Genomic DNA, 24,837 nt, shown 5'->3' with positions numbered 1-24,837 from the left:
GGTATTCACAAGGATGAACAATGGTGGGCATAGTTAGGACATAGTTTTGGAACAACTCAGGTGTCAGGCAGGCAGGCAATGGGCACTACCAGCCTCGTGCTTATCTCTGGCTGGATCTTGCCTGCTTCTCCAGAGCAGCCACCCAGTCTCCAGGCCTCCCTTCTGATCTTTCCTTTCATTCTGAAGAGGCAGTCTTACCTTCTCTTTCTCAGAGGACTCTGGGGCCACTGGGCTTGATGAGACCATACAGCAAACCCTGTCCATCCCCAACTTCCCCTATCCTATTTCCTCCCTCAGCTGGAATCTTCTTTCATTCAATGCCAGCATATATCCCAGGACCTATTTCATCTATGGATGGACAGAGCTGATGCTGGGCCTCCCAGGCTAGACCATTCACTAATGGAGGCCCAGTGATCTCGTGAATTGCTTGGATTGGAGTGGCAGTTCCCTGGAACGTGAAACATTCAGTGCTAAAACTAGTTGCATCCCAGACAAACTAGGTCAGATGGTTACCATAGCTATAAGCTAGTCCTGACAATGGAAATGCCACCTGAGTGCTAGACTTGAGGTCAAGAGGAGAGGAAGGCCACTTAGGCTCTGGAGTTATTTTGTTCCTCGGATGTGTTCTGCTATTACACATGGGAAAGTGGTATGTGTCCAGCCTTGTCTGGCCTGAAACACAGCAAATGGGCCTGTGAGGCCACTTTGCTAACTCTGTCCAGCCTGTCTCTCCTGTTAACAAACCCATACTGAGATGAAAATAGGTTGGGCAGTGTTAGCATTAAAAAAAGAAAAAAAATCCCAAATCTTCCTGCAGAAACTGCTACACTGGTAATAAATACCTGGGGACATTTCTTGTTCTCTATGTGACAGGCATGTTTTCTGTCACACATTGAACACTCTTGGATGGCACTGATAGGGGAAGGCTGAGTGAAGGTGAATGTGTTCCAGAGCCTGGGAGGAAGGAAATGTCCAGGGACTGGGATGGGGTGGAGGGGCAGCAGCCAAAGCCAGGCTGTGAAGAAGGCCAGGAAAGAGGCTGTAGCACCGGGGTGAGGCTTTTCTCTCAAGTTTATTCTTCATTTCTCAAACACAGAGTCTGGTGTACCAAGTAAGCTACTTTCATGTAGTCCTCCTTCCTAATGTGCCTTGGACCTTAACAGGACCTTAGCCATCTGTTGGAGATGCCCCTGGGCCAGTGTGCTGAGGAAGAAAGGTATGATTCGTCAGGAGCTCCTGAGGACTAGCCGGAGCCCCACGTTCTGCTTCCTCCAGGATGTGCAATAAGAGCTGTCTTACCTTCGGGGATTCCTTGAAGGGCTCACTGTAGAGGCTTCGTATTCTTCTGCGATCCACCGCCTTGTTGTCCGCTGCAGTGGGCTTATTGGCCTCCCCTTTGAACTGGGCGCTGTAGCTGGTCTCGTGAACCATCTTGTCATCTGGGGGCTTATACTGGGGCTTGGCTTTGATCGGTTTCACAGGCTTGATGTCTGTCCATGCTCTGAATTCATTCCTGTGAATCAAAGAAAACATCAGTGATGAGAAATATCACACAGCAGAGAAATGTTCCCCACTCCAGCTACACCTAAAACCAGCTCCTGACACACTCTGGAGCTGACTGAGGGATGGCTGGGAGTGAGCACCACAGAGACCAGCAGTTTTCTTTCTTTTAGAGTTGACCCAGGTCTGAAGATGGCAGTAGAGATCTCAGAGAAAGGACTCAGGGTCCTTTCCAGACCTAGACTTGGGGGATCCAGAACAACTGCTCTCACCTTCAAGTCTTGTGTGACCAGGCTCCAAAAGGAGACTGAGACATCGGCCCAGTCAGTACTTTAGGAGCTCAACATGGGATGCCTGTATGTGCAAGGCTAGACTTGGACTTGCTGAGACAGGTAGACTGCAACCTTGCAATATGTTCCCAGTGCCCCTTGCCACGTTATGTGTGATGATGATCATATCAGGGCTCTGGGTACCAGAGGTACCCAGGTCTTGCTGACCTCCAGCCTCCAGCCACTTTCCCCCTACTTTTCACAGTGAAGAACCTTTGCTGTCCAAATCTTTAGGGTGATCCTTCCCTTGCATGCTTGCTTGCTTCTTATGGTGCCAGACCACTAACAAGCAGGTCCTCTTAGTTAGGAATCCCTGTGACATGTCTTTGTACAGAGCATGTTAGCATATTTCTCTACATCATTTGAACATTATAGCTTGTTCTCTCTCTCTCTCTCTCTCTCTCTCTCTCTCTCTCTCTCTGTGTGTGTGTGTGTGTGTGTGTGTGTGTAGGATGGCCATCATGTGCGTGTAAGTCGCTATTATCCTGTTCCATCTGCTGTCCCGCCCCATCCGTGTTTCTACTCACAGCAGCCTCTCTTGTGGATCCCACTCAGCTGACTTGTGGTTCTGGGTATTGAACCTAAGGCCTCTCAAGTGCTAGGCAAGCACTCTGTCTCTTAACCCTGCTCACGGCCCTCTTCTTACTTCTTACCGCATTATATTGCCCAAGATTTGAGCTCACTGTTGCTCAAGCTGGCTGTGAACTTGTATCCTCCTGCCTCTGCCCCCTGCATAGCTCTGTGTACCACTAGGCCTGGCTATATGGCTATTTCTTTTATCTTTTCTTGTCTTTCTTTCTTTCTTTCTTTCTTTCTTTCTTTCTTTCTTTCTTTCTTTCTTTTTTTTTTTTTTGAGACAGAGTTTCTCTTCACAATCCTGCTGTGGAAACAACCCAGTCAGTAAAGTGTTTGTCTTGCAAGCACCAGAACCTGAATTCAATCCCCAGAATCCTTGTTAAAGCAAGCACGCAAACATGCTGGGCATGATGATATGTGCTTGTCACCCTGTGCTGTGGATGCTGTGAAGGATCAATGGGGCTTGGTGGCCAGCAAGCCAAGTCTACTTGGTGAGTTTCAGGCCAGTGAAACATGGCACCCCAGGAACAATGCTTGACATTGTCCTGTGATCTCCATGGGCATGTACACACACATGCACAAGTATACCCATGCAAAAAATAAAAACAAAAACAAGATAGCAAAGCTTCCTTCCCAGCCAAGCCGATAAAGACACGCTGTGTTGGTCCAGCTCGCAGAAGCAGTGCCACACAGCTGTCACAGTAAGCTCAATGCCTTCAAGTCAAGCTAAACCACAGATGCTGCTACTGAGCCTGGGCCAAAACAGAGAAGTGGATCTTTAGAAGAAACCCATAGGCTTGGTGTGCTGGCACAAGCCTTTAATCTCAGCAGTCTGGAGGAAGAGGTGGGGAGATCCTTGTGAGTTCCAGGCCAACCTGGTCTACACAGGGAGTTCAAAGACAGCTAAAGCTACATAGTGAGACCCTGTCTCAGAAAGAGAGAAGGACAAGCCAGAGGACCACACCCCAAGCTCTGGTCATCTGGCCATTTGGGGTGGGTTGGCATATTACAGGACCCATGTGAGGGTTAAAAGGCAGAATATGGGTTCCTGTCAGAATCACAAAGCCACTGGTGGAGAATTAGATAATAAATATATTTGGTTTTCAATAGAGGTATGTATTTAAGAAAAATTATCTCAGTTGCCTTGTATTCTAGGCATGAATGCAGTCTCTGCCCTCCAGGCTTTGTTGTCACATGAGGAGATGTAAATGGTTATAGACAATCAGATACTTATTCAGCTAGTATTATACTTCTGACCTATGAAAGTCAATATTCTGGTTCCCCGGGGTGGGCAGAATCAGGACAGCAGCTTCTAGGACCAGGCTTCCTGCTGAGTGCACTTCAAGTCAGATTGCACAAGGCAGCATTCAGTGAACAGCGGATGCACTGAGCCTTTGATACGGAACCCACTATAAACAGATGTTCCTTCACTTAGTAAAGCCCTGTCCCACTTCAGCACATTTGGTTGTAGAGACCTAGGATGGATTCTGAAAGAGCAATTCCAGAGGGGCAGACCACAGACAGCTGCTAGAACCCTGTCACTGCTGAGCTGAGTCCCAAAAGAGGGAGGAGGGGTATGCAGGCTGGAGAATGGGGACAGGGTGTGGCCTCGGAAAGGGAGAAATGTGAAGGAAGAGGATTGAAGCCGTTATTTTGTTATTTTGTTTCCAGTTTGAAAAGGACTGTCATTTATGAGTAACGATGAAACAGAATTGTTTGAGAAACAAGTTTTACTGTGTGAAGAAGAGCGATTGTTTCTTACAATGGCATTGACTTAGAATAAGAGATTGCTGCCAATTACCACCATGTAAAAATTTCTTTTGTCTTCTTGCCATAAGCCCCAGATTTATTTATTATGTATCTAAATCCTTGGGAAATCAAATTTTGTCCCCTAGCCTCTGCACAATAAAAATTTCGACATCTCCCAGTTGCTTTGTGCAGGAAGAAGACCGCACTTAACTTGTAATGGTCCCAAATCTTCCTACAGATTTTCATAAGTAATTTATGTTGCCATGGAAACATATCAGGTCTCTGTTCAAAAGTCTTGTCTGCATTTGCTATATTAACATGTCCTCTGTGGAAGGAAGGAGGTTAGGTCATGAACCCTGGCACAGGCAGGCAATGAGCGCTGTCAGCTGCCAGGCTCTTGTCAGGGCTGGTTAGAGGAGGGAGGATGTATAGATTAAAAGAAATGGAACAATCCTGGTCCTGTTGTTAGAACAGCTTAGGGAGCCTTTGTTCTTATAGAATGGAAGACTGAGTTCTGCAGAAACAGCAAGGTCAGAGCACAGCTTTCAGGTCAGTGTCTGGGCAACAGGCTCGCAAGCACCTTCAGAGCTTTTGTGTGAAAAGCATAAAGGATGTCCACACTGAAAATGCAGTGCTGTGGTCACTAAGGAGTTCTCCTATCCCATTAAGATCGAACATACACATTATACCATGTGAATAGACTGCTGTAATCGTATTCTAAACAAGGAAAGAATTCTCTCTCTCTCTCTCTCTCTCTCTCTCTTTCTCTCTCCCTCCTCCCCTCCCCCTCTCCTTCTCTCTCTCCCTTTCCCCCCCTCCTCTCAAAACTGTATATCATCCATGGAAGGAAGACATGTGTAACAGCTGGGAATGACAGGTGTCAAGGCACCAGTGCCCTCATTAAGGAAGTGACATTCTGCAGTAGCTGCCATCAGTGTCCATTGGCAGGCTGCATGCAGCTCACAGGCCCTGTGCACCTGGGCAACGGTCTGAAACAAAGAGAGCCCATGTGTGCAGCATGTATACAGCCATGACGATAGGTAGCTAAAAATAGAAACCAGGAATCAGTTTAATACCCCAGGGATCTGAGAAAAAGCCGGTAGAAGAATGGAATTTCGGGAGGTTGTTGGAGATCACACGGATGTGCAAAGCCCAGTATTCCACATGTGCACTACTAATAAGCAACGCAACGGCTGAGGAGAAAACGAAAGAGCTGCTATGAACAGACTCAAGATTGTTAAGATGGCAATTACCTAGAAATTGGTCTATGAATTAAAGCAACCATTAACTATCCTAGCAGAGCTCCCCGTAGAAAATGGAAAGCTAATTATATATATATGGAAACTGATGAAACAGTTTTGAGGGGTTTTGATACCTGATTTCAAAACTTAGAATGCTATGGTAACCAAATGCATTCCCTGTATGAGGATGAACAGCACATGAACGGGAAGGGGAAGGGGAAGGGGAAGGGGAAGGGGAAGGGGAAGGAGAGAGCAGATGTGGGTGGTGGCAGACTCACACTGGCTTACAGAGCAGACATTCTCAGGAATTGGGTGGCCCGATTTTGCTAAAGGATGGGTAGCCGGCAGCCTCAGCTACTGAGACGAGTCACAGCAGGAAAGCGGCCAACGCCACCCACAGGTCCCCTTCTTTGTTCCAAGAAGTGCTTGTTAAACATTTCCCATGAAACCGCTGGCTTATAGATGTGGTTTACAGACATAGTCCGTTTACTCTGGACAGATGTGCTAAAGCAGATCAGAGAAAAGGATAAAGGTCTCAACAATGCTGGGGAAGATGGATTGCCAAACGAATGAAAAGGACCTCAGCTGCTCACTCATGACAGACAAGAATAAATTTGAAATGGATTATAAACCTAAAAACAACAACCCCCCCAAACCCCAAATCCCTCAAACCCTCAAAATCCTCAATCTCTAAGAAAAACAAACAAAACAGAAGGATATCTTTGTGGCCTCAGAGTAGGCAAATATTTCTTGGTGTAGGGGACACACACACACACACACATACACAGAGGTGTGGGAGAAAGGTAAATTTAGATTATCACAATTAAGCACTTTTAAGAGCCAGGTATTGGGGATATGGGGCGGGGGGCTTAGCTGCTGAGAACACTTGTTGCGACTCCAGCTACCCATACAGTGGCTCATGACCATCCATGACTCCAATTCCAGGTGATCCAACAAGCATGCACAGGTGCGTGCAGCCAAAACATTCCTACACATAAAACAAAAATAAATCTTAAAAAAAAAAAAAAAAAAAAAAAAAAAAAGACCAGGTGTGGTAACAGCCCAGCCCTGTGACTCTCGTACGCAGAGATTGAGACACTAGCATTCCCAGGCCAGCCTGAACACAGTAGTAAGACTCAAAAACAGAACAAGAAGTAAAGCAAACAAAGACCTCAGATGAGGAAATGACGAAATAATGAACATTAAGCATCATAGTTTCCAAGATGCCATGGGGAAAATGAAAAGACAAGCCGTGCTTGGGGAGGGAACATTGAACAATATTAGATAAAGAACTATACACAGAATACATAAAGATCTGCCTCACTAAGACAAGCAACCCAATTTCAAAACAGGAGAACCAGGGACACTTCACTAGAGAGGGGATACAGCAGCTCATGAGAGGTGCTCAGTGCTATGAACAGTTAAGAAAATACAAGATAACGCCACAGTGTGACACCGGTTGACACGAGCGCTCTCTCTAACATGGCTGCAATGAAGAACACAGGTGATAACGCCACAGTGTGACACCGGTTGACACGCGCGCTCTCTCTCTAACATGGCTGCAATGAAGAGCACAGGTGATGCTGACAGCTTTGGAGGGTGAGGGACATCTGGGCCTCGAGTGCATTTCTGAGGAGAGTGCACAATGGGCCACCACATCAGAAAAAGGTTTGTTTTTCAAGTTGAGCACACATGCAGTATGTGACCTAGCAATTCTAGTCCTAAGCTGCAAGCATAAACCAAAACGTACAAGTGCAAGCGACCTGCACATGAGTGTTAGTAACATTGATAGCAGTCCCAAAGTCAGAATCAGCTCACAAGTCCAACTAACAAGTGAAAACACAAAACAGGTCTGTGCATACAACTCAGCTCAGCAGCGAAAAGAAACGACTCTTAAGGATTCCACGCTAACGGAGGGGCTAAGGAGATGGCTCGGTCAGTAGAGCACTGCACAAGTCGAAGAGCCCGCGTCTGGACTCTCTCACGCATGAGTTTGGGCACAGCAACATGCGATGTCCCAGCACTGGGGAAGTGGAGGCAAGAAGATCCTTGGGGCTGAGGGCTTGCTATCCCGCCACTTTAGCCAAATGGTGGACTCTACCATGTTCAGTGTGACACCCTGTCTCAGAAATGATGGCAGAGAGACTGAGCACTTGCCTATACACCCACATGCATATACAGCGTGCACACACATGTGCTTGCACATACCACACACACAGCATGCACATGCGCACATGTGCTTATACACACCACACTCACAGCATGCACACACACCACACATGGCATATACATGCACACATGTGCTTGCATACATTACACACAAATTTATACCATGTATGCATGTATATATGCACTTGCACACTTGCATGCACAAACACGTAAATACGATGAAAGAAACCCAACAGAAAATAGTACATGCTATATAATTCCATTTATATTAAATTTCTAGAAAGACAAACCATGGAGACAAAAAGAGCAGTGGTTGTCTTGGTGTGGAGTGAGGTGGGGGCTGTCTTTTGGACACAGCTGCATATGAAATTTGATGCAAATTTCATCAAAATAGTCACAAGGGGCTGGGGAGATAGCTCTGTGGTTCAGAGTACTTGCTACTTTTGCAGAGGCCTGGGTTTGGGTCCCAGAACCCACATCAGATGGTTCAGTCACAACTGCATGTGACTCTGTTTCCAGTGGCCCCCATAGACATCTGCATGTACGTGGTGCACATGCAGACAAGTAGGTGCACATGCAATACATAAATTTAAGAAATACATGACAGTGGGTGAGTGATTCTATGCTTTGATAAAGCTGTCTTAAATTCCAGTTGAGCCAGGTGGTAGTGGCATACACCTTTAATCCTGGCAGAGGCAGGGATAGGGGCAGAGGGGCAGAGGGGCAGAGGGGCAGAGGGGCAGAGGGGCAGAGGGGCAGAGGGGCAGAGGGGCAGAGGGGCAGAGGGGCAGAGGGGCAGAGGGGCAGAGGGGCAGAGGGGCAGAGACAGGAGGATCTCTGAGTTCGAGGCCAGCCTGGTCTATAGAGTGAGTTCTAAGACAGCCAAGGCTACACAGAGAAACACTGTCTCAAAACAACAACAAAGTCCTTTTTGATCCCAGAATGGCATCAATATTTATTTATGATTTCTTTGTACATGTATGCATTTGCAGCCAAGTCTTTAAGCTATGAAGGCTCATCCCTGGACTTATGGAGACTGACAAAGAGGATGAAGCCTGCCAGTGTCCACTGCTGGTAAGGAGGTGGAAGAGACCAGTGTGGTCCAGAGGCTCCATGGGGGCTGTGGAGAGCATAGGGGGGCTGGTGCATCTGGCTGATTATTGACTACTTGTTCAGTGTGTGAATTAATGAGTGGAGCCTTTCACATTGTTATCCCCTGGGCTGGCAGTTCCATCTTAGGAACTTGTCATAAAGAAACACCTGTGCTCCTGGTTACTGTAGTGAGTGAGGGTTTTCTATGCTATTGTTCAGAAATGAACGTCTCCTAAGCCAACAGTGGGGGGCAGGACTCAATATCAGAATTTAGTACATAGTATTATTTATTTATTTATTTATCATGTATTTATTAAATGCAAACATAATAAATTGGTGACTCCCCAAATGCCTTTTTTTTTTTCTGCTTGTAATCGCTGGGGTGATTCCTATTAAGCTCTGCCTCTGGCTGCCACACTCTCTTATCTGAGTGATGGGAGCCTTGGGGCACCTTGCAGAAAGTGCAGCCTCGGGCTCATGGGGCTGGGACTCTGGTGAGGGAATTACATGCCTCTGTTAGGCACAACCAACCTTTATGACTCAATTTCTTTTTCTTTCTATATAGCAATTCTACTTCCACTAAGTTTTCAGGCCCCTGTTCACTCTTGGAGAAGTAACAGATATACTCAGAGTTTTCAGCATCTAAAGAAATGGATGTATTGTTAGGCTTTGAGGAGGGAGAAGAGATGGAGTTCAAAAAAGATCACTGACTTGAATCATCATCCAGGCACGATTAACATTACAGTGGGCAGGACTGAGTGTGCAAACACAGCATCTACTTCTAAGTTTCCAAGGAAGGGGAGGCTTTACATCGTAAGGAAGCGGGTTTAGTTAACATGTGGCCTATTATACTATATGATCAAGGTTGGGGAATGGGACATTTTTTCTCTGAGTAGGGAGTGGAGTTCAGTCAATGAATGATTTGTTCAACATGGCAGTAGTCAGCCTGCCTCAGACTTCCAGATGCCAGGTGTGTGTGTGTGTGTGTGTGTGTGTGTGTGTGTGTGCATGTGGCATGTGTGCATATATGCATGCATGCTGGGTGTATTCTTGACTTGTTTGAGGTCCTATCTATTTAGGGCCTGTATACCTTGAAGGCCCAGGTTCTCTAATGTTTCCAGCCTTTTTGTTTATATAAAAAAAGAATCAGAGAGGTGATTTTATTAAAAAGGAGATGGGGGGATTAGTGGGCATTGCAATCAGTCCAGCTGGTTCCTGCTGAATTGGGGCATTGCTGGATTTGGAGATCCCTGTCTTATGGTGGGTAGTCACATGGTAATCTTTGGATCAGAGGCTGTTTTCTGTATTTGTTTATCAGGAAGACACTGACCACTTATAAAACATTTGGAGTTGGATGTGTTGACTTCTGGAAGAAACGAACTCTATAAGTTTGTGGGGAATAGGGGGACCCAATGTAAAGAGAACTGTGAAGGGCATAATAGGCACCATCAGAGGAAGGACCTACAAGATCAAGCTTCGGGCAGTAGCAACTCCCTGAAGGATATTTTGATAGCTATGGATTTTGATACATGATAGGTTTGAGGAGGTTGTCGGGGAAAGCAGCAGGATCTCTCTATGTAGCCTTGGCTGTCTTGGAACTCACTGTAGCCTTCAAACTCACAGAGATCTGCCTACCTCTGCCTCCTAAGTGCTGGGAATACAGGAATGTACCACCACACCCAGCAGTAGAGACTGATTTCTAATCGGGGTGTCACGAGTGTTTCTAAGGTTATCCAGCTGAGCGATCAGATTGGTAGAGAGTGATGAAGTTTTCCACCTGTGGGCGAGAGCCTTTTGTAGCATACAGAAGAGAACTTGGTGGTTGTGTCCCAGGTTAAATGTGTGAGTGCCCATCTAGTAGGGAATACATAGGAACAGACTCCATTTTGGGGTATTTTCTTGAGTCTCTTTCTGGGCCAGTAGCCACCAACTGATGAAGGAGCAAAAAGACTGGCCTCACACATTTCCTTATAAGAAGATGCTTCTCCAAGTCCATCCATGGGCTGGTGCTGGGAGCTCTAGCATCAGAGTGTAAGCAAATCGCAAGAATGGGAGAGATTCGAAGGACAAGAAATTCGGTTAGCTAGGCTGCACACAGTGGGTTCTTTAGGCAGGTTTAATGTGGGAGGGAATTGAAGATTGTTAGGAAATTCATGACACTGGAAAGCTCCACTAAAGTGTTCCCTGTCTCTCAAAAGACTGAGTCCACCCCACAGGAAGCAAGGGGTCTCTCATGAGGAGCACAAGAGGGCAGGTAAGAACAGCTGCCACCCGAACAGAGCCTCTCTATCAGTCCTCAGTTATCTGTTTGGCTGGGTTTCTTCTGAAGAGGGATTTTACATCTGCCACCAGTTCACAGGAGTGCACTCTGAAGCAAGCTGCTGGACTCCTCTGGTGCCAGAGTGCTTGTCTCAAGGATGTTGGGTTAAACACAAATATAGGCAATGAGTGGCTATTTAAGGGGTTAGGATAGCCCATCATGATTTGGCTTTCGACCTGCAATAGTTTAATGTCTACAGTCACTGCAGTTTTAAACAGCTCTGGATGTTAACGCAGGAGTGGCTCCCTGCTTGTCTCCTCCCCTCTCCCACATCAGGGTCTTTAGTTCATGGTTCTCTCTGATGGCCAAGCATTACATTTTGTGTAGCAGAGGTAGGTCAAACACTGTCCCCCAGTGGTAGGAACTCTTCATTCTTAATACGGATGAAGTTGAAAAGGCATTTATTATCGCCACAGTAGGCAGGTATGCTGGAGGGTCTGAACAAGTAATCTGCCTTGTCAGATGAAGCAAAGAAGCAAAGTGCCTACCGTAAAAGGTGTCTGAGGAAAGATGCTCTGCATCATGAAGAAGCAGGCTTAGTTAATATCTTTCCTATACTATATGCCCAAGGCAGGGGAACAGGACATATATGATTTAGGCTCTGTGAAAGGGGTTACTCTGTGGGCAGGAGTAGAGCTTGATAGTCAATAGGCTGCCTCTGATCTCCAGGTAGCAGGGGCCTGGGGGGAAAGGGCTGTTCTTACCTTGTTTGCAATTCTTTTTTAGGGCCTGGTTACCTGGGGATGGGGCAGGGTGGCAGCAGCACTTGTGTTCTCTAACAGAAATGTGAAACTATTTTTCAGGCCATAAAATATAATGGTGTTTCTTCTTGGGGCTGGAGAGAGGGTTCAGTAGCTAAGGCCACTTATTGTTCTTGCAGAGATCCCGGGTTCCATCCCCAACACCCACAGCCATATGTAACTCCAGTTCTTGGAGATCTAGATCCTGTCAAAAAACCATGGCAGAAAGCTGAGTCACTTGCCTAGGCCGACACCCCAAGTGACAATGGCTTCACATAACTCACACCTTAAGACACCAACTGCCCAGCGGCAGGAGTCACAGCCTTGTTGACTACTTTGCTCCCTTCTCCACATCAGGAGGATGGGTGGCTCACACACCCACTCCAGCACCTCCCAGCATGGCCAGACAATGGAGGCAGGCTCCTTCTCTATCAGGAGTACAGATCTTCAGTGAGACCCCACTCAGGTGCTGGAACTCAGGTCTGCCCAACTGCCCAACTCAAGTTCAAAAGCTTCCCGCAGAAGCGTCAAGTGCTTACTTAGTCTGTGTCTGTATAGCCTGTCCTTGCCGTGAATTTGTTCCTTCTTTTCCTACTGAGAAAACCTGTCTTCATGGGGCACAAAAAAAAAAAAAAAAAAAAAAGCACAAAGAGACTAAAGACGCAAGCCAGTATGAACAATGGGCCCCACAGAAGGGCCATGTGATGGGCACGTGCTTTGCATGTACTTCAGCTGCCATTGGAAGCACACTCTGAGCTTGTCTGGAGGATGTGTTTTGTGTTTGGTACACACAGAGGAAGCACATCAGTGTCACAGAAAGACACAAACTCACCTTTGTTTGTCACTGAGCAGGCCGTGAGCCTTGCCAAACACAAAAAGATGTCCAACAAGGGCACTGAGATCAAGGCTGAGGGAGCCCCAGGGCCTCAGAGTAATGTAAAGGTGGTTACAGAGGAGGGCTGGGGAGGCCTGACCCCACACATCCCCCACCCGCCTTGTCTGCTCCTGTAGCTGCTCCCAGGAAGGCCTTGCCCACAGCTCTACTAAGACAGCTGCCTCCTTTGAGCTCCTTTAGGCTAACAGAGCACAGAAGAAGGGACAGTCATGTCCTGAGCCATCAGCTGGTCAAACAAAGCCAAAGAATAGCTAGTCTTTCAGGAAATGATGAACAGTTGACAAAACCTCGTTCACACCAGTACTCAGCACTCAGCCACCAGCTGTGCAAGTCCTCAGACTGGTGACCTGTGACAGGAGAGGGAGAATGGGAGAGGAGAAGGGGATGCTGGGGCCTAGAGCACCCAGATGCTTCAGACAGGCAGGCATGTAACCTCCATGCCTGTGATAACGTTGTCAGTCAGACTTTATCTCATTAATAATTGAGAAACCACACCATAGATAGAAGACGGATTTGCTCAAGGGCCCGTGGGAGACCAGGAATCAAATTTAAAAGTGCATCACTACAAATCTGATATTTTCTCATTCTTATGCATTAATCTTTCTGTATAGAGGGAAAATATCCAAACACAGACAAGATACCCAAACAACAGCCCTCTTGGGCTTGCAAACAAAAACATTTTGTATCTTGTTTCTCTTAACAAAATAAACTGTGGGAATGCCTACAATTTTCAGCACCAAAGCAGGCAATTATAAGCCTAGAGATAACCTGGGCTACATAGCAAGTCCTTTTGTCTCAAAAAAACCAACAACGTTCAGAAATGGGGGTGTAGCTCAGTGGGATGGTGCTTGCCTAGTACGGGTGAGACCCTGGATTCAGTCTTCAGTGTGGCTACCCAAATAAGGCAAAGAACATAGACAAAATCATATTTGCAAATTATGCTACAGAAAAGAGGCCTACTTTGGGCCAGAGTGGAAGAGATGTTCTATCTGCTTAAACACTTTGGTAAGGCCACGTCTGAAAGACCATGGCCAGGTTCCCAGCCAAACGGCTGACCGTCCAGCTTCACTCACCAGTAGGCCGTTGTCTTCCACTCTTGGCCCCTTGTACCTTAGCCATTCCCTCTCACGTCTCTGGCCTTTGATGATATCATTTCCTCCCCGTGGAATGCTCACCCACTTCCCATTCTGTTCCCAAACCCACTCCAATGTGATTCCCTTAAAAAAAAAATTACATTTTTTTATTTGATGTGTGTGCCTGCACACACAAGTGCCACAGGGAACATGGAGGTCAGAGGATAACTTGCAGGAGTCGGTTCTCTTCTTCCTCCATGAGAGTCTTTGGGATCAAAGTCAGGTGACCAGAATGGGTGACAAGGCTGTCATCCTGCTGGCTCTCAAATGTGAATTCTGTGGTGAGTCTACCCCAGCTGCCACCCTCCACCCCTCCCAAAACTGCTTTAGATGTCTTTAGACAAGCCAGTGTCCTCTAGATGGGAGGCCCTTGAGCATAGGAGTGGTACTGAGCCCCAGACCTTGCCCAGGGCCAGCGCTGACCTCAGAGAAACCAGCTGTGTAAACATGTGGGTGAGAGCTGACAGCAGCTTACTCACAGTGAAACAAAGGAAAGAGAGGCCAGTGAGGTGGCTGTTGGGGGACAAAATCACCAGAGTGGGAGCCTGGCTCAAGAACCTGGATGGACCCACTCAGCCCTCAGACTAGAGGAGTGTCCGGTGTGGTCTGGGAGGTGCTTGGGTTGACTGATTCAGGTATTTGGGCACAGTGAGACACTAGGGAGAGGGAAAGACTCAGGCTGCTAGGAGAGGGGCAGCTACTTGTCCTGGGCTTTGGAAACCCTGGCACTGTGCCAGTTCCTGGTATGAGAGACAGGAGCTTGAAGTCTAGTGAGGGCCAAGGCAGAGAGGCAAACAATTTGGGTCGTGTGGTATGGCTTCTGTGGAGAGCACAGCCCCAGCTATGGGCACTGGACGAAGAATCACTGTGATGGGACAGGAGAAAACTGCCATGGGGTGAACGCAGGTTTACCATCTTTTTTGTTTTGTTTGTGTGTTTGTTTTTGAGACTGGTTCTGTCTATGTAGTCCTGGCTGTCATGGAACTCAGTATGTAGACCTTGATCTCACAAAGATCCCCCACCTCTGCCTCCCAAGTGCTGGGATTAAGGAACAGGCTACCACCACCCAGTCTCAGGTCTACCATCTTACTGTTCATTTCTTCTCTTTTTAGAGTAAATTCAGATTGATAAAAACCGAAGAGGAAGGAAGCAGAAGGGGAAACGTGGGCATCACTCAGAGCTTCACAAGCAACCAGCTCATTGCTCAGCACTGGGCCAGGAGGAGCCCAGACTCCGCCACCCTCTGGAAACTGTGCTATTAGGAGAGCCCCCAGGGATTCTAAGAAAGATGGCTGACAGACCAGCCACAGCTGGTTCTCACAGCCCTTAATTAGGTTGCTACCAGGGACAGTAGAAAGATAAACCAATTAGAGGAGAGGGACCTGGATGATGGTTGTGAGTACTGCTCTCAAATGGCCTTTACCTTGTGCCCTGGGCTGGCTCTGTGGCCTTGTTGATATGGTTGTTGTTTTTGCTCTTGCTTTATTTTTTCTTTTTTTCAGTGCTGAGGACAGAACCTAGGGCCTCACATGAGAGGTAAGCACTCTACCACTGAGCTGTGTCACCAGGTCTTTAAATTTGTATGTTTGAGACAACTGACCAAGCTAGCTTTAAATGTGTGTGTGCGTGCACTTTCTTTAAGTGTGTGTGTGTGTATGTGTGTGTCCGCGAGTGCATGCACTTTCTTGAATTGCAGCAGGAGACAGGATGATGACATGAAATAGACATGTCTAATAGACATGAAAGCAGGGTCTTCTCAGTAGGTGACTCGTTCGCTTTGTCACATTGGGATAAGTGACAGCAGTGGAGGAGACCAGCCCACAGCCTCCTAAGAGATAGTCACTGGGTAACCACTTTGCACACTATCTTCTTTCACATTCACAAAGGCCCCGTGGGGCACTGTAGTCATCACTGTCAGCTACAGTGGAGGCAACGGGGAGTCAGGTGTCCTGACCTTGGACAGGACAATCAGAGATGCTGGGATTTAACAAGAACAGTACAAGTAATGGCTGTGTCCTAGCCTGACAGGGAAACTTCACCCAGGCACCAAGACAGTTCCATCTTCCAGAGTGAGGCCTGCGCTCCAGATTCAGGATTTTGAAAGGTGGAGAGAGGACACTGAATCTGGGGGCTGTGTAGAAAGTTCAAGGGTATGTGGACCTTAACGGTTGTGATGGACTGGGAGTGGACTCATCTAGGAAACCCAAAGGCCAGGGAGACAGCTGGCCAGTGGACCCAGGGCCAGAGAGGGACAGTGGCTGTAGAGCACATAGATTGTACTCCCTGTTGGAGCAAACTCTGTGGTGCTGTTTCTTGGATTAGTGGTCGAGGGTCATCTCAAGGGGCAAGTGGCTCTCGGTGTAAGAAGCTGGTGGGCTGTGTGATGCTCAGGGGTGAGGAAGGCACATGAGAGCAGCTACAGAGACTCACATACAGTAAGATACCTGCAAGGTGAGCTCTATAGCAGTGGGGTGCAAGACACTCTGACAGGTCTAGCAAAACACCAAGACACTGAGTCTACTGCAAACAGCTGCTGGTCCATACTGAGTACCAGTCTGGGCAAGAGCTCTCTTGCTGCCAGGCCTCTACCAGGCCTCTCTTCTCTCTTCAAAAGAAAAGCAGTAGCTTTAAATAGGTTGGCTTTTTAGCTATAAAACCAATGGAATGTTTTAATAGCTAGTAGAGTCTGACTCACCAAGTTATGAGACTTTCCCAAATGTTGCATAAATTACATGATGTGACTTTCCTTAAACTTCATGAAGAATAGAGAAAGAACCTCACTATAGAATAAATAATTATTGGTAGTATTTATGTATTTGTGTGGACATGTATGTATGTATTTATGTACGTCACATGTGTGGGGATGAGCATGGAAGTCAGAAGAAGGCATCCGATCCCCTGGTTCTGAGGCTACAAGTGGTTTTAAGCTGCCTAATGTGGGTGCTGGGAACAGAACTTAGGTCCTCTAGAAAAGCAGGAATCAATGCACCGAGCCATCTCTCCAGCCCCAATTATTTTTAATTGTGTGAGGTTTCCCTGGCTCTTGTTACTCCTCTGAGACTAGCTCCCCCCACATGACGACCACGCCAACAGGAAGCTCTGTTTACAAACAAACTGAGTCCTTCAATGAGCTATTTGGCTGTGACTACTGCAGTTTATATTAATTCTTTGACAGGCAGTCAAATGGCAGCTGCTACAGAATGAGGTTTTTCTTTCCAATCCTTTTTATCTCCAAACAGAGGACTGTATTCTGCATTGGTACTGAGAGCAGATCCTCTTTCTCTTTGTAGTGAAATCTTCACCGAATAAATGATTATACAGCAAATGCAGGATACCAGCTCACAGCAGGAACCACTCTATTGGCTGACATTGACCTGCTGGAGTCCCAAGCAAAGACATAATAGGAAGACCTAAATCGGAGCAGGGTGGCTCAGTGGTTAAGAGCGCTTGCTGCTCATTCAGGGGACCTGGGTTCAGTTCTCAGCCTCACACTGGCTCACAACCATCTGCTACTCCAGATACAAAGCCCTCTTCTCTCGTCCACAGGCACTACATGCATGTGGTGGACACGCATACATGCAGACAGAAACCTGTATATATAAAAATAAATCATTTTTTAATGGAAGACTCAGATTTAGAGTTCTTGGGGTCTGGGTCCTGTCAGGGCCTTGCTTGCTCTGTCACGTTAAGGCAGCCAGTCGATCCTGAGTCTTGGTGTCCTAATCTATTAAACAGGAATAACAACTTTGTCCTTGAAGAGTAGTTTGAGATTAAATTACATCAAGTGTGCAGGTCTATGTCTAAAGCTTCTAGCACATGGTCTGTACTGGTTATAAATGCATCGAACAAATACAGCATTAAGAGGTGGCTACTTTCATCCCTTTTAAATTTATTGTAGAGGGCTGGGGAGATGGCTCAGTGTTAAGGACTCATACGGCTCTTACAGAAGACCTGAATTTAGTTCATAGAACCCAGGTCAGGCAGCTCACAACAGCCTGTAACTCTAGCTCCAAGGGATTCAGTGCCTTCTTTTGGCCTCTGTGGGTATTACACTCATGTGCCCACCCTGTCCCCCCCCCCCTCTCTCTCACACACACACACACACACACACACACACACACACACACACACACTATTAAAAATAAAATAAATCTGAGCCAGGTGCAGTGGCATATGTCTTTAGTCCCAGCACTTGGGAGGCAGAGGCAGGCGGATTTCTGAGTTCAGGCCAGCCTGGTCTACAGAGTGAGTTCCAGGACAGACAGGGCTACACAGGAGATAAACAATGAGTATTCAATTGTGTGCTACTTAGCTGGGATGATCCAACCAACCAACCAACCAACCAAACAACCAACCAAACAAAAAGCTGAAGCCTCGCATCTGCCATCTGTAAAATGGAGATGTCGTTTACTGTTTCTGAAGTACTATAAAGGTTGTTTTTGTTTGGGGACAGTAGGGATTAAATGCAGCCCTCCCCAGGCTAAGCATACATTGTACCATTGAGCTGCATCCCAGACTCTACAAGTATTTTCTTAGGAGCCCACCCCCTCCCTTTTCCAGCTAGGATCATTTAATACAGGACCAGCAGGAGAGAGCCTAAATTCTCTGCCTCATGGACATTGATGGATGGCCCTCCCGTGACTGTCTCAGATATCAAACCCACACAGGACAAAGGAAGAGAAAGGCAGATTCAAAGGCTGGTGATTCTATGATCTTACCGATGCTTCCTTCTGACACAGGCCTCGGCAGGAGACCAGGGAAATTCAATTGGAAGAAAATACACTTATCTCCCCTGATATATGGAGGGGCAACCAGGAGGGGACATGAAGGCCTGGTCCCAGGAGATAAGCATGAGCATCCAATTGTGTTACTTAGCTAGGATGATCCAGTTCCATCTAGCAATGCCACCAGCTAAGGCATCTCTGCTTTCACTGGCTGTTTTGGCCACCAACAGACATAAATGTGAGTGAATTTATTTTATTTTTTAAAAGAAGATTTTTATTTTTAAGTGTGTGTGTGTCTGTGGCAGAACTTGTGCACATGTGTGCAGGAACCTGAGGAGACCAGAAGAAGGCAGTTGATCTCCTGGAGCTGGAGTTTCAGGACATTGTGAGCCACACACTTTGAGTGCTGAAATCCAATTCAGTCCTCTGAAAAAGCAATACATGCTCTTAAGCACTGAGCCATCTCTACAGCCCCAAATGAAGGAATTTCTTCTACCGGTGGTGAGATTACCTTTGTGAACTCGAAGGATACAATTCTGACTTTAAATCCATTACTTTACTCAACAAATCTCAAAATTCTAAGAGCTCCTTTTGATTTCTTCTATGTTTATGTCTATGTTCATGGCCTTGGGGACCAGGGCCAGTTCTGAGGCCCCCGGGGCAGTGGATTCACTTCCTTGAGCCTTCTGATTTAGTCCTCACCTTTCTCTACCCCAGCTCGACAGAGGAACTCCCAGGAAAGACACTGATAAAGGAATAATCTGATGCAGGAAGTGTATAACTGATCTAAGGACACAGGAGTGTGCTAAGGTCACAGGAGTGTGTAACTAAGCTAAGGTCACAGGAAGTGTGCAACTGTGCACAGGGGGTTTATTCTACTTGGGAAGAGACAGTAGCAAAAAAAAAAAAAAAAAAAAAAAAAAGACAAAGGAAGCATGAGTTGAACATTGATGACACAGATTTTCCAAAAACAGAAGGCATTGGGGTGGGGGGTGGGGGTCTTGTTATGGCCATGGATAATGGAAACAGGTTCCACCAGATGTGGCTGTGGTTGGAGTCACTGGAAGGTACAGTCATAGTGGGCATCACAGCCCTGAGTGTCGCCCATGGCCCCGAGTGTCAGCAGCTTGACTCACTGCACTCAGGGTTCCCAGGCCCTCAAACTCATCTGCCCAGATCAGAAGGCAGAATAGCACAAAGCCAGCCTCCAGGGGCTTCCAACCTGGTTTCAGTAGAAAGGACTTCGAGGTACTGACTCGGGGGAGCCATGGCCTGGATATGCATTTCTGTCTTGGCCTAGCATCTTTACTGGGTTTTGTTTGCTTTGTTTGTGAGACATGGTCTCAACGTCATAGACCAGTTGGCTCCACAGTCACGATCCTCCTGCTTTAGCCTCCCAAGTGCTAGATCTGAGGATGGGCTTTTCCAGTCTGGGGAAGCTGAACACCTCTGCTGATCTCCACCATGAGTCCAGGAGGTAAGGGGCCGTGAGTCCGCTTGGGTTGCCAGTCTTTCTCACCAGCACTTCCAAAGTGCCTTTGCTTCCTTGAAAGTCTCCAGATAAGAATAGCGTGGGCTCTTCAGAGACTTGTGTATTGATCAAGAAGGATACCAACGCTTTTCAAAATATTGTACAGGAAACCACTTAATGAGTGTTCAGGGCATTAAAACTGGCTTTGTTATCTGTAATTTTGAACTATAAAGGCCTTTTTATTATTAATTCATTGAGCTTTCTCACACCAAATTACTAATGAGGTAATTGCCAGCATAATAATTGCTATATAATTACTAGGGAGGCGGGAAGGAAAACGCAGAGTGAAGCAAGCAGCTGGCTGGCTGTGGGCTGTTCTGTCAGGTCTGAGGCTCCGCTCAGGGAAAGTCAGAGAAGAACAGTTATCAGTTCATAAAATGGAAGTTTCTCACCAGAGTACTGTAAAGGTAGCCAGATCAGGAGGTACATGGGGAGGGGCATTTTCAGGTCCCCCTGGTGCTCAGGGGCTACCTGGCTGGGTATAAAAGCCCCTCAGGAGCTGTCCAGAAATTATCTTCCAGGCAATATTTCCACCATATCTTGGGAAAGATGATATGACTTAGTCTCACTGTACCACAGTGAATTATGAAACATCTCCTCTAGCTGTGCAATGAGGACTGACAGACACCAAGGCACAAGTGGCATCTGGGTGCTTAGTCTCCAGCCTTTCAGACACGGAGGCTCACATAGTACCGTCAGCAGAGGACCCCACTCCCTAACACTGAAGGGATTAGCACATGTTCAGTTATTTTTACCCATGTATTTTCCCTCGAAATGACCCAAATCGCTTTCATTTTGTCTGTCAGTTCATATTTTTAAAACTCTGAGGTAAAAATAGAAACCTACAAGGCTAAATAAGGAATTTGAATCGCACAGCTGCATCCATGGCTGAGTGGTAACTGGAGTGTCCTCACAGTCTGAGGGCTTGGCTGCTTGGCTTTGAGCCTTCAGAGGGATATCAGAACATCTGTAACATTAGCCATCCTGCACAGCTGGCCTGGGACAGCTGAGCCTCCGTAGGAAGGCTTTGTTTGGGGGGAGGGGGGGCAGGATAATTCCCACTTGTGTGTCTAACGCTGACCTCAGCAGACTTGAGAGAGGGAAGCAGCCTACACGTGATATCTTATGTGTAAGACACGAGTGTGACAAAGGTATTAAGTACATAAAACCTCCGTGAATATGTAGACCTTTGCTCTTTAGATGCATTCTGGAAGGCTGCTAGCACTGCTCTCTCTGGACTGGTCTCAGGCTTCCAGGCTACTTAGAATTACATAGGGTGAGAATGAAGGGCTTGTTAAAATACAGGCTCCCACCTTCAGAGTTGGGTGGATTCTGGCTCCAGGAGGCTGTTTAAGCAGCACTCAGGGCGGGGGTGGGGTGGGGTGGGGGTGGGGTGGGGTGGGGGTGGATTCTGGTCCAGGCCCATGAGTGATATATAATGACAGAAATACTGTCTCAGCCTTGAACCAGACACAGAGGAACCTGGGTCAGAGGGTGTCTTAGTTAGGGTTTTATTACTGTGAAGAGACACCATGATCAAGGGAACTCTTATAAAGGCAAACATTTAGTTTGGGTTGGCTTGCAGTCTCAGAGGTTCAGTCCATTCATCATGGCAGAAAGCATGGCAGCATGCAGGCAGACACGGTGCTGGAGGAGCTCTTGCTCCACAGGCAATAGAAAGGGACCGGAACCCCACACTGGGAGGATCTTAGCATAGGAGACCACAAAACCAACCTCCACAGTGACACACTTCCTCCAACAGGACCACACCCACTCCAACAAGGCCACATCTCCTAATAGTGCCATTCCCTGTCCGTCAAGCACTCAAATATATGAATCTATGGGGGCCAAACCTGTACACATACCACAGAGGGTTTCTGTAATTTGCTCTAGGTAGGCAGCTTGCCAAGTGAATGAGGCGGCTGGGCGCCTTGCCCTCATCTGCCCTGCTTAAAAGTCATTCTTCCATTAAGCACATTTGAGAACAAATAAGGATTTCTCCCTTTTGACACTCAGAGTGTTTTTTTTTTCTTTTTTTGGTTTGTTTTGTTTTTGTTGTTGTTGTTTGTTTTTTGTTAAACACAGCTGTCTATCCCACACACAACTAGAGTTAAATGCTAGCTAAAGTTAGGCACGCTGTCTGATGTTTTGGCATCTGGGAGTCTTAGTGTGCTGACCAGCTTTGGGTCAACTTGACACAGGCTATCATCATCGGCGAGGATGGAAAATGCCTCCTGAAGACCAGGCTGTAAGGCCATTTTCTTATTTAGTGACAGATGGGGGAGCTTGAAGCCCATTGTGGGTGTTGCTATCCCTAGGCTGGTGGTCTTAGGTTTTATAAGAAAGCAGGCTTGGAAAGCCATGAGGGGCAAACCAGTAAGCAGTATATCTCCATGGCCTCTACATCAGTCCCTGCCTCCAGGTTCCCACCCAGTTTGAGTTCCTACCTTTGGCCTCCCTTAGTGGACTGTGATTCAAGATACGTAAGCCAAATAAACTCTTTCCTCCACAAGTTGCTTTTGGTTATGGTGTTTCATCACAGCAATAGTAACCCTAAGACATGAACCCTGGGTCAACTACCCACACACTCAGAGCTAGGCAATCGTTGAGATGGTAACTTGTCTGTGAGTTTGCCTTTTGTGTGCAAACCAACCCACCATGCCTATTCCCCAAGCACCTTCTTTGTTAGACCCTCACGGCTGAGCTGTTCTCTCCTGTGCTGTCTCTCCAGGGCAAGCATCAAGCACCAAGCAGAGTCGTGCTCAGAGCTCCTGAGTTTGCACTAGTTGTTCCATAGCGCACTAATTCCACTCACCCATTTCCTCCCGGGGAGAGCAGAGCGGCCTGTTCTCCATCCACTCCTGTTGCCTGACAACCCTGGTGATGAGGACATCTGGTCTTGTTACCATCCTCTTGGGGCTCCTTTGGGAAAATTCTTTTCTGTAATTCCTTGCTGATCTACTGGCCTAGCCATACCTGAATTAATAAAATGCACATTTTAAAACAGCCCCCTAGACTGAACTAGAAGCCACGTAAGGACAAACTTTATTAAATAGTTATTAGATTAGCTCACTGTCCCATTCAGGGTGAAGATCATAGTATTTGTTGCATTTGTTGAAAAACTTAGTCAGCAAGCTTAAATGAAGCCTGCTAATTAGAGCTTGTTGGTTCTGGGGTTAGAAATTTAGATCAATTCTCAAACTATTCCCAAAGGTGTTGCTCTTCTCAAACAAAGCCGTAAGAGTGAATGGCTGGCCATGTTGCACAGTTATCACAGGCTCCCCTGAACAGTGCTAAGTCCTAACACTACGCTTGAAAGAGCTACAACTCCCATCTTCTCGAGTGCCATGCACATGATGGTGTTGACTCAGACAATAACGTCCGAGGCTTATTTTACTGTTAATTATGTGTCTATGTGCAGGACATGCATGTGAGTACAGGAGCCCATGGGGGCCAGGGGGCTTAGATCTCCTGGAGCTGGAGTTATGGCTGCTTGTGACTTGACAACAAAGATGCTGGGAATTAAACTCAGGTTCTCTGGAAGAGTTACAAACTCTTAACCACTGCCATCTCTCTGGCCCCAGACACAAACACTTAAAATAATAGAAATATAGCCAATAAAATAAGCCCAGCTATTCATAGCATCTGGGATGGGCTAACTTTGGAGTAGTCTTGTGGGATAAACAAAACCCAGAGGTGGCTCAGTGCCAGATGAAAGCACAGGACCAGGGGCCCAAAAGCTTACAGTCCCTTTCCTATTCTGAAACCATCTCTCCAAGCCATTGGACAAGTCACAGATGCAGCTTGCCAGACTCAGATGTCACATCTGCAAAATAGAAGGGAAGGGCAGGTCACTTATAAAACTCCTTCTGGGGCTGGAGAGATGGCTCAGCGGTTAAGAGAACTGCCTGCTCTTCCAAAGGTCCTGAGTTCAATTCCCAGCATCCACATGATGGCTCACAACCATCTGTAATGGGATCTGATGCCCAGTTCTGGCATCATGCAGATATAGCACATGCACATAAAATAAATAAAAATCTTTTAAAAAAATAATAAATAAACTCCTTCTGGTCACCAAAGGATGTAAACTGTGGCTTTGAAAGTGGAGCAGTTTCAAAAAGAAGGAAGAGAGAGAGGGAGGGAGGAAGAAAGGAAGAAAGGGAGGAGAAAGAAGCTAGCTTTGAAGTATTAGTGATTAAAAAGTTGAATATAAGTGAAACATCTGTACTGGCTGGTTTTGTGTCAATTTGACACAAGCTGGAGTTATCACAGAAAGGAGCCTCAGTTGAGAAAATGCCTCCATGAGATCCAGCTGTAAGGCATTTTCTCAATTAGTGATCAAGGGGGGAGGGCCCCTTGTGGGTGATACCATCCCTGGGCTGGTAGTCTTGGGTTCTATAAGAAAGGAAGCTGAGCAAGCCAAGGGAAGTAATCCAGTAAGAAACATCCCTCCATGGCCTCTGCAGCAGCTTCTGCTTCCTGACCCGCTTGAGTTCCAGTCCTGACTTCCTTTGGTAATGAACAGCAACATGTAAGCTGAATAAACCCTTTCCTTCCCAACTTGCTTCTTGGTCATGATGTTTGTGCAGGAATGGAAACCCTAAGACAGGGTGTGTTTTATCTTCCACCATCCCAGAAGGTAAGTGTGCCAGCTGGTAACATCTGAAACCTACAGTTCAGTTTTACCTGCTTGGCGGTAGCCCTCACCTGCAGTCCCCAGCAATGTTTGATCAATCCACTGCTCTACTGTTTTCTTTAGTTTTGTGACTAAAGCTCACACGACTACTTCTGTAGTGGAATACACAATCAAGAAAACCTGAATCTGTATTTCCAGGATG

At 46.8% G+C, this 24,837-nt stretch overlaps 1 protein-coding gene across 2 annotated transcripts in view; it reads right to left on the bottom strand.

The window, feature by feature from the left end:
* Positions 1–24,837, bottom strand: part of Map6 (microtubule associated protein 6) — a 67,449-nt gene that overhangs the window by 20,032 nt on the left and 22,580 nt on the right. For both annotated transcript variants that reach the window (XM_034507080.2, XM_034507071.2), the window contains exon 2: positions 1,300–1,513. In XM_034507080.2, the coding sequence (XP_034362971.1) occupies positions 1,300–1,513 (214 nt within the window). The remainder of the gene's footprint in view (positions 1–1,299; positions 1,514–24,837) is intronic.

This window comes from Arvicanthis niloticus, chromosome 1 (genome assembly GCF_011762505.2).
Source record: "Arvicanthis niloticus isolate mArvNil1 chromosome 1, mArvNil1.pat.X, whole genome shotgun sequence".
Classification (NCBI taxonomy): Eukaryota; Metazoa; Chordata; class Mammalia; order Rodentia; family Muridae; genus Arvicanthis; species Arvicanthis niloticus.
Note: the sequence above shows the minus strand (reverse complement) of the source record. Positions and strands in the feature narration are given on the sequence as shown.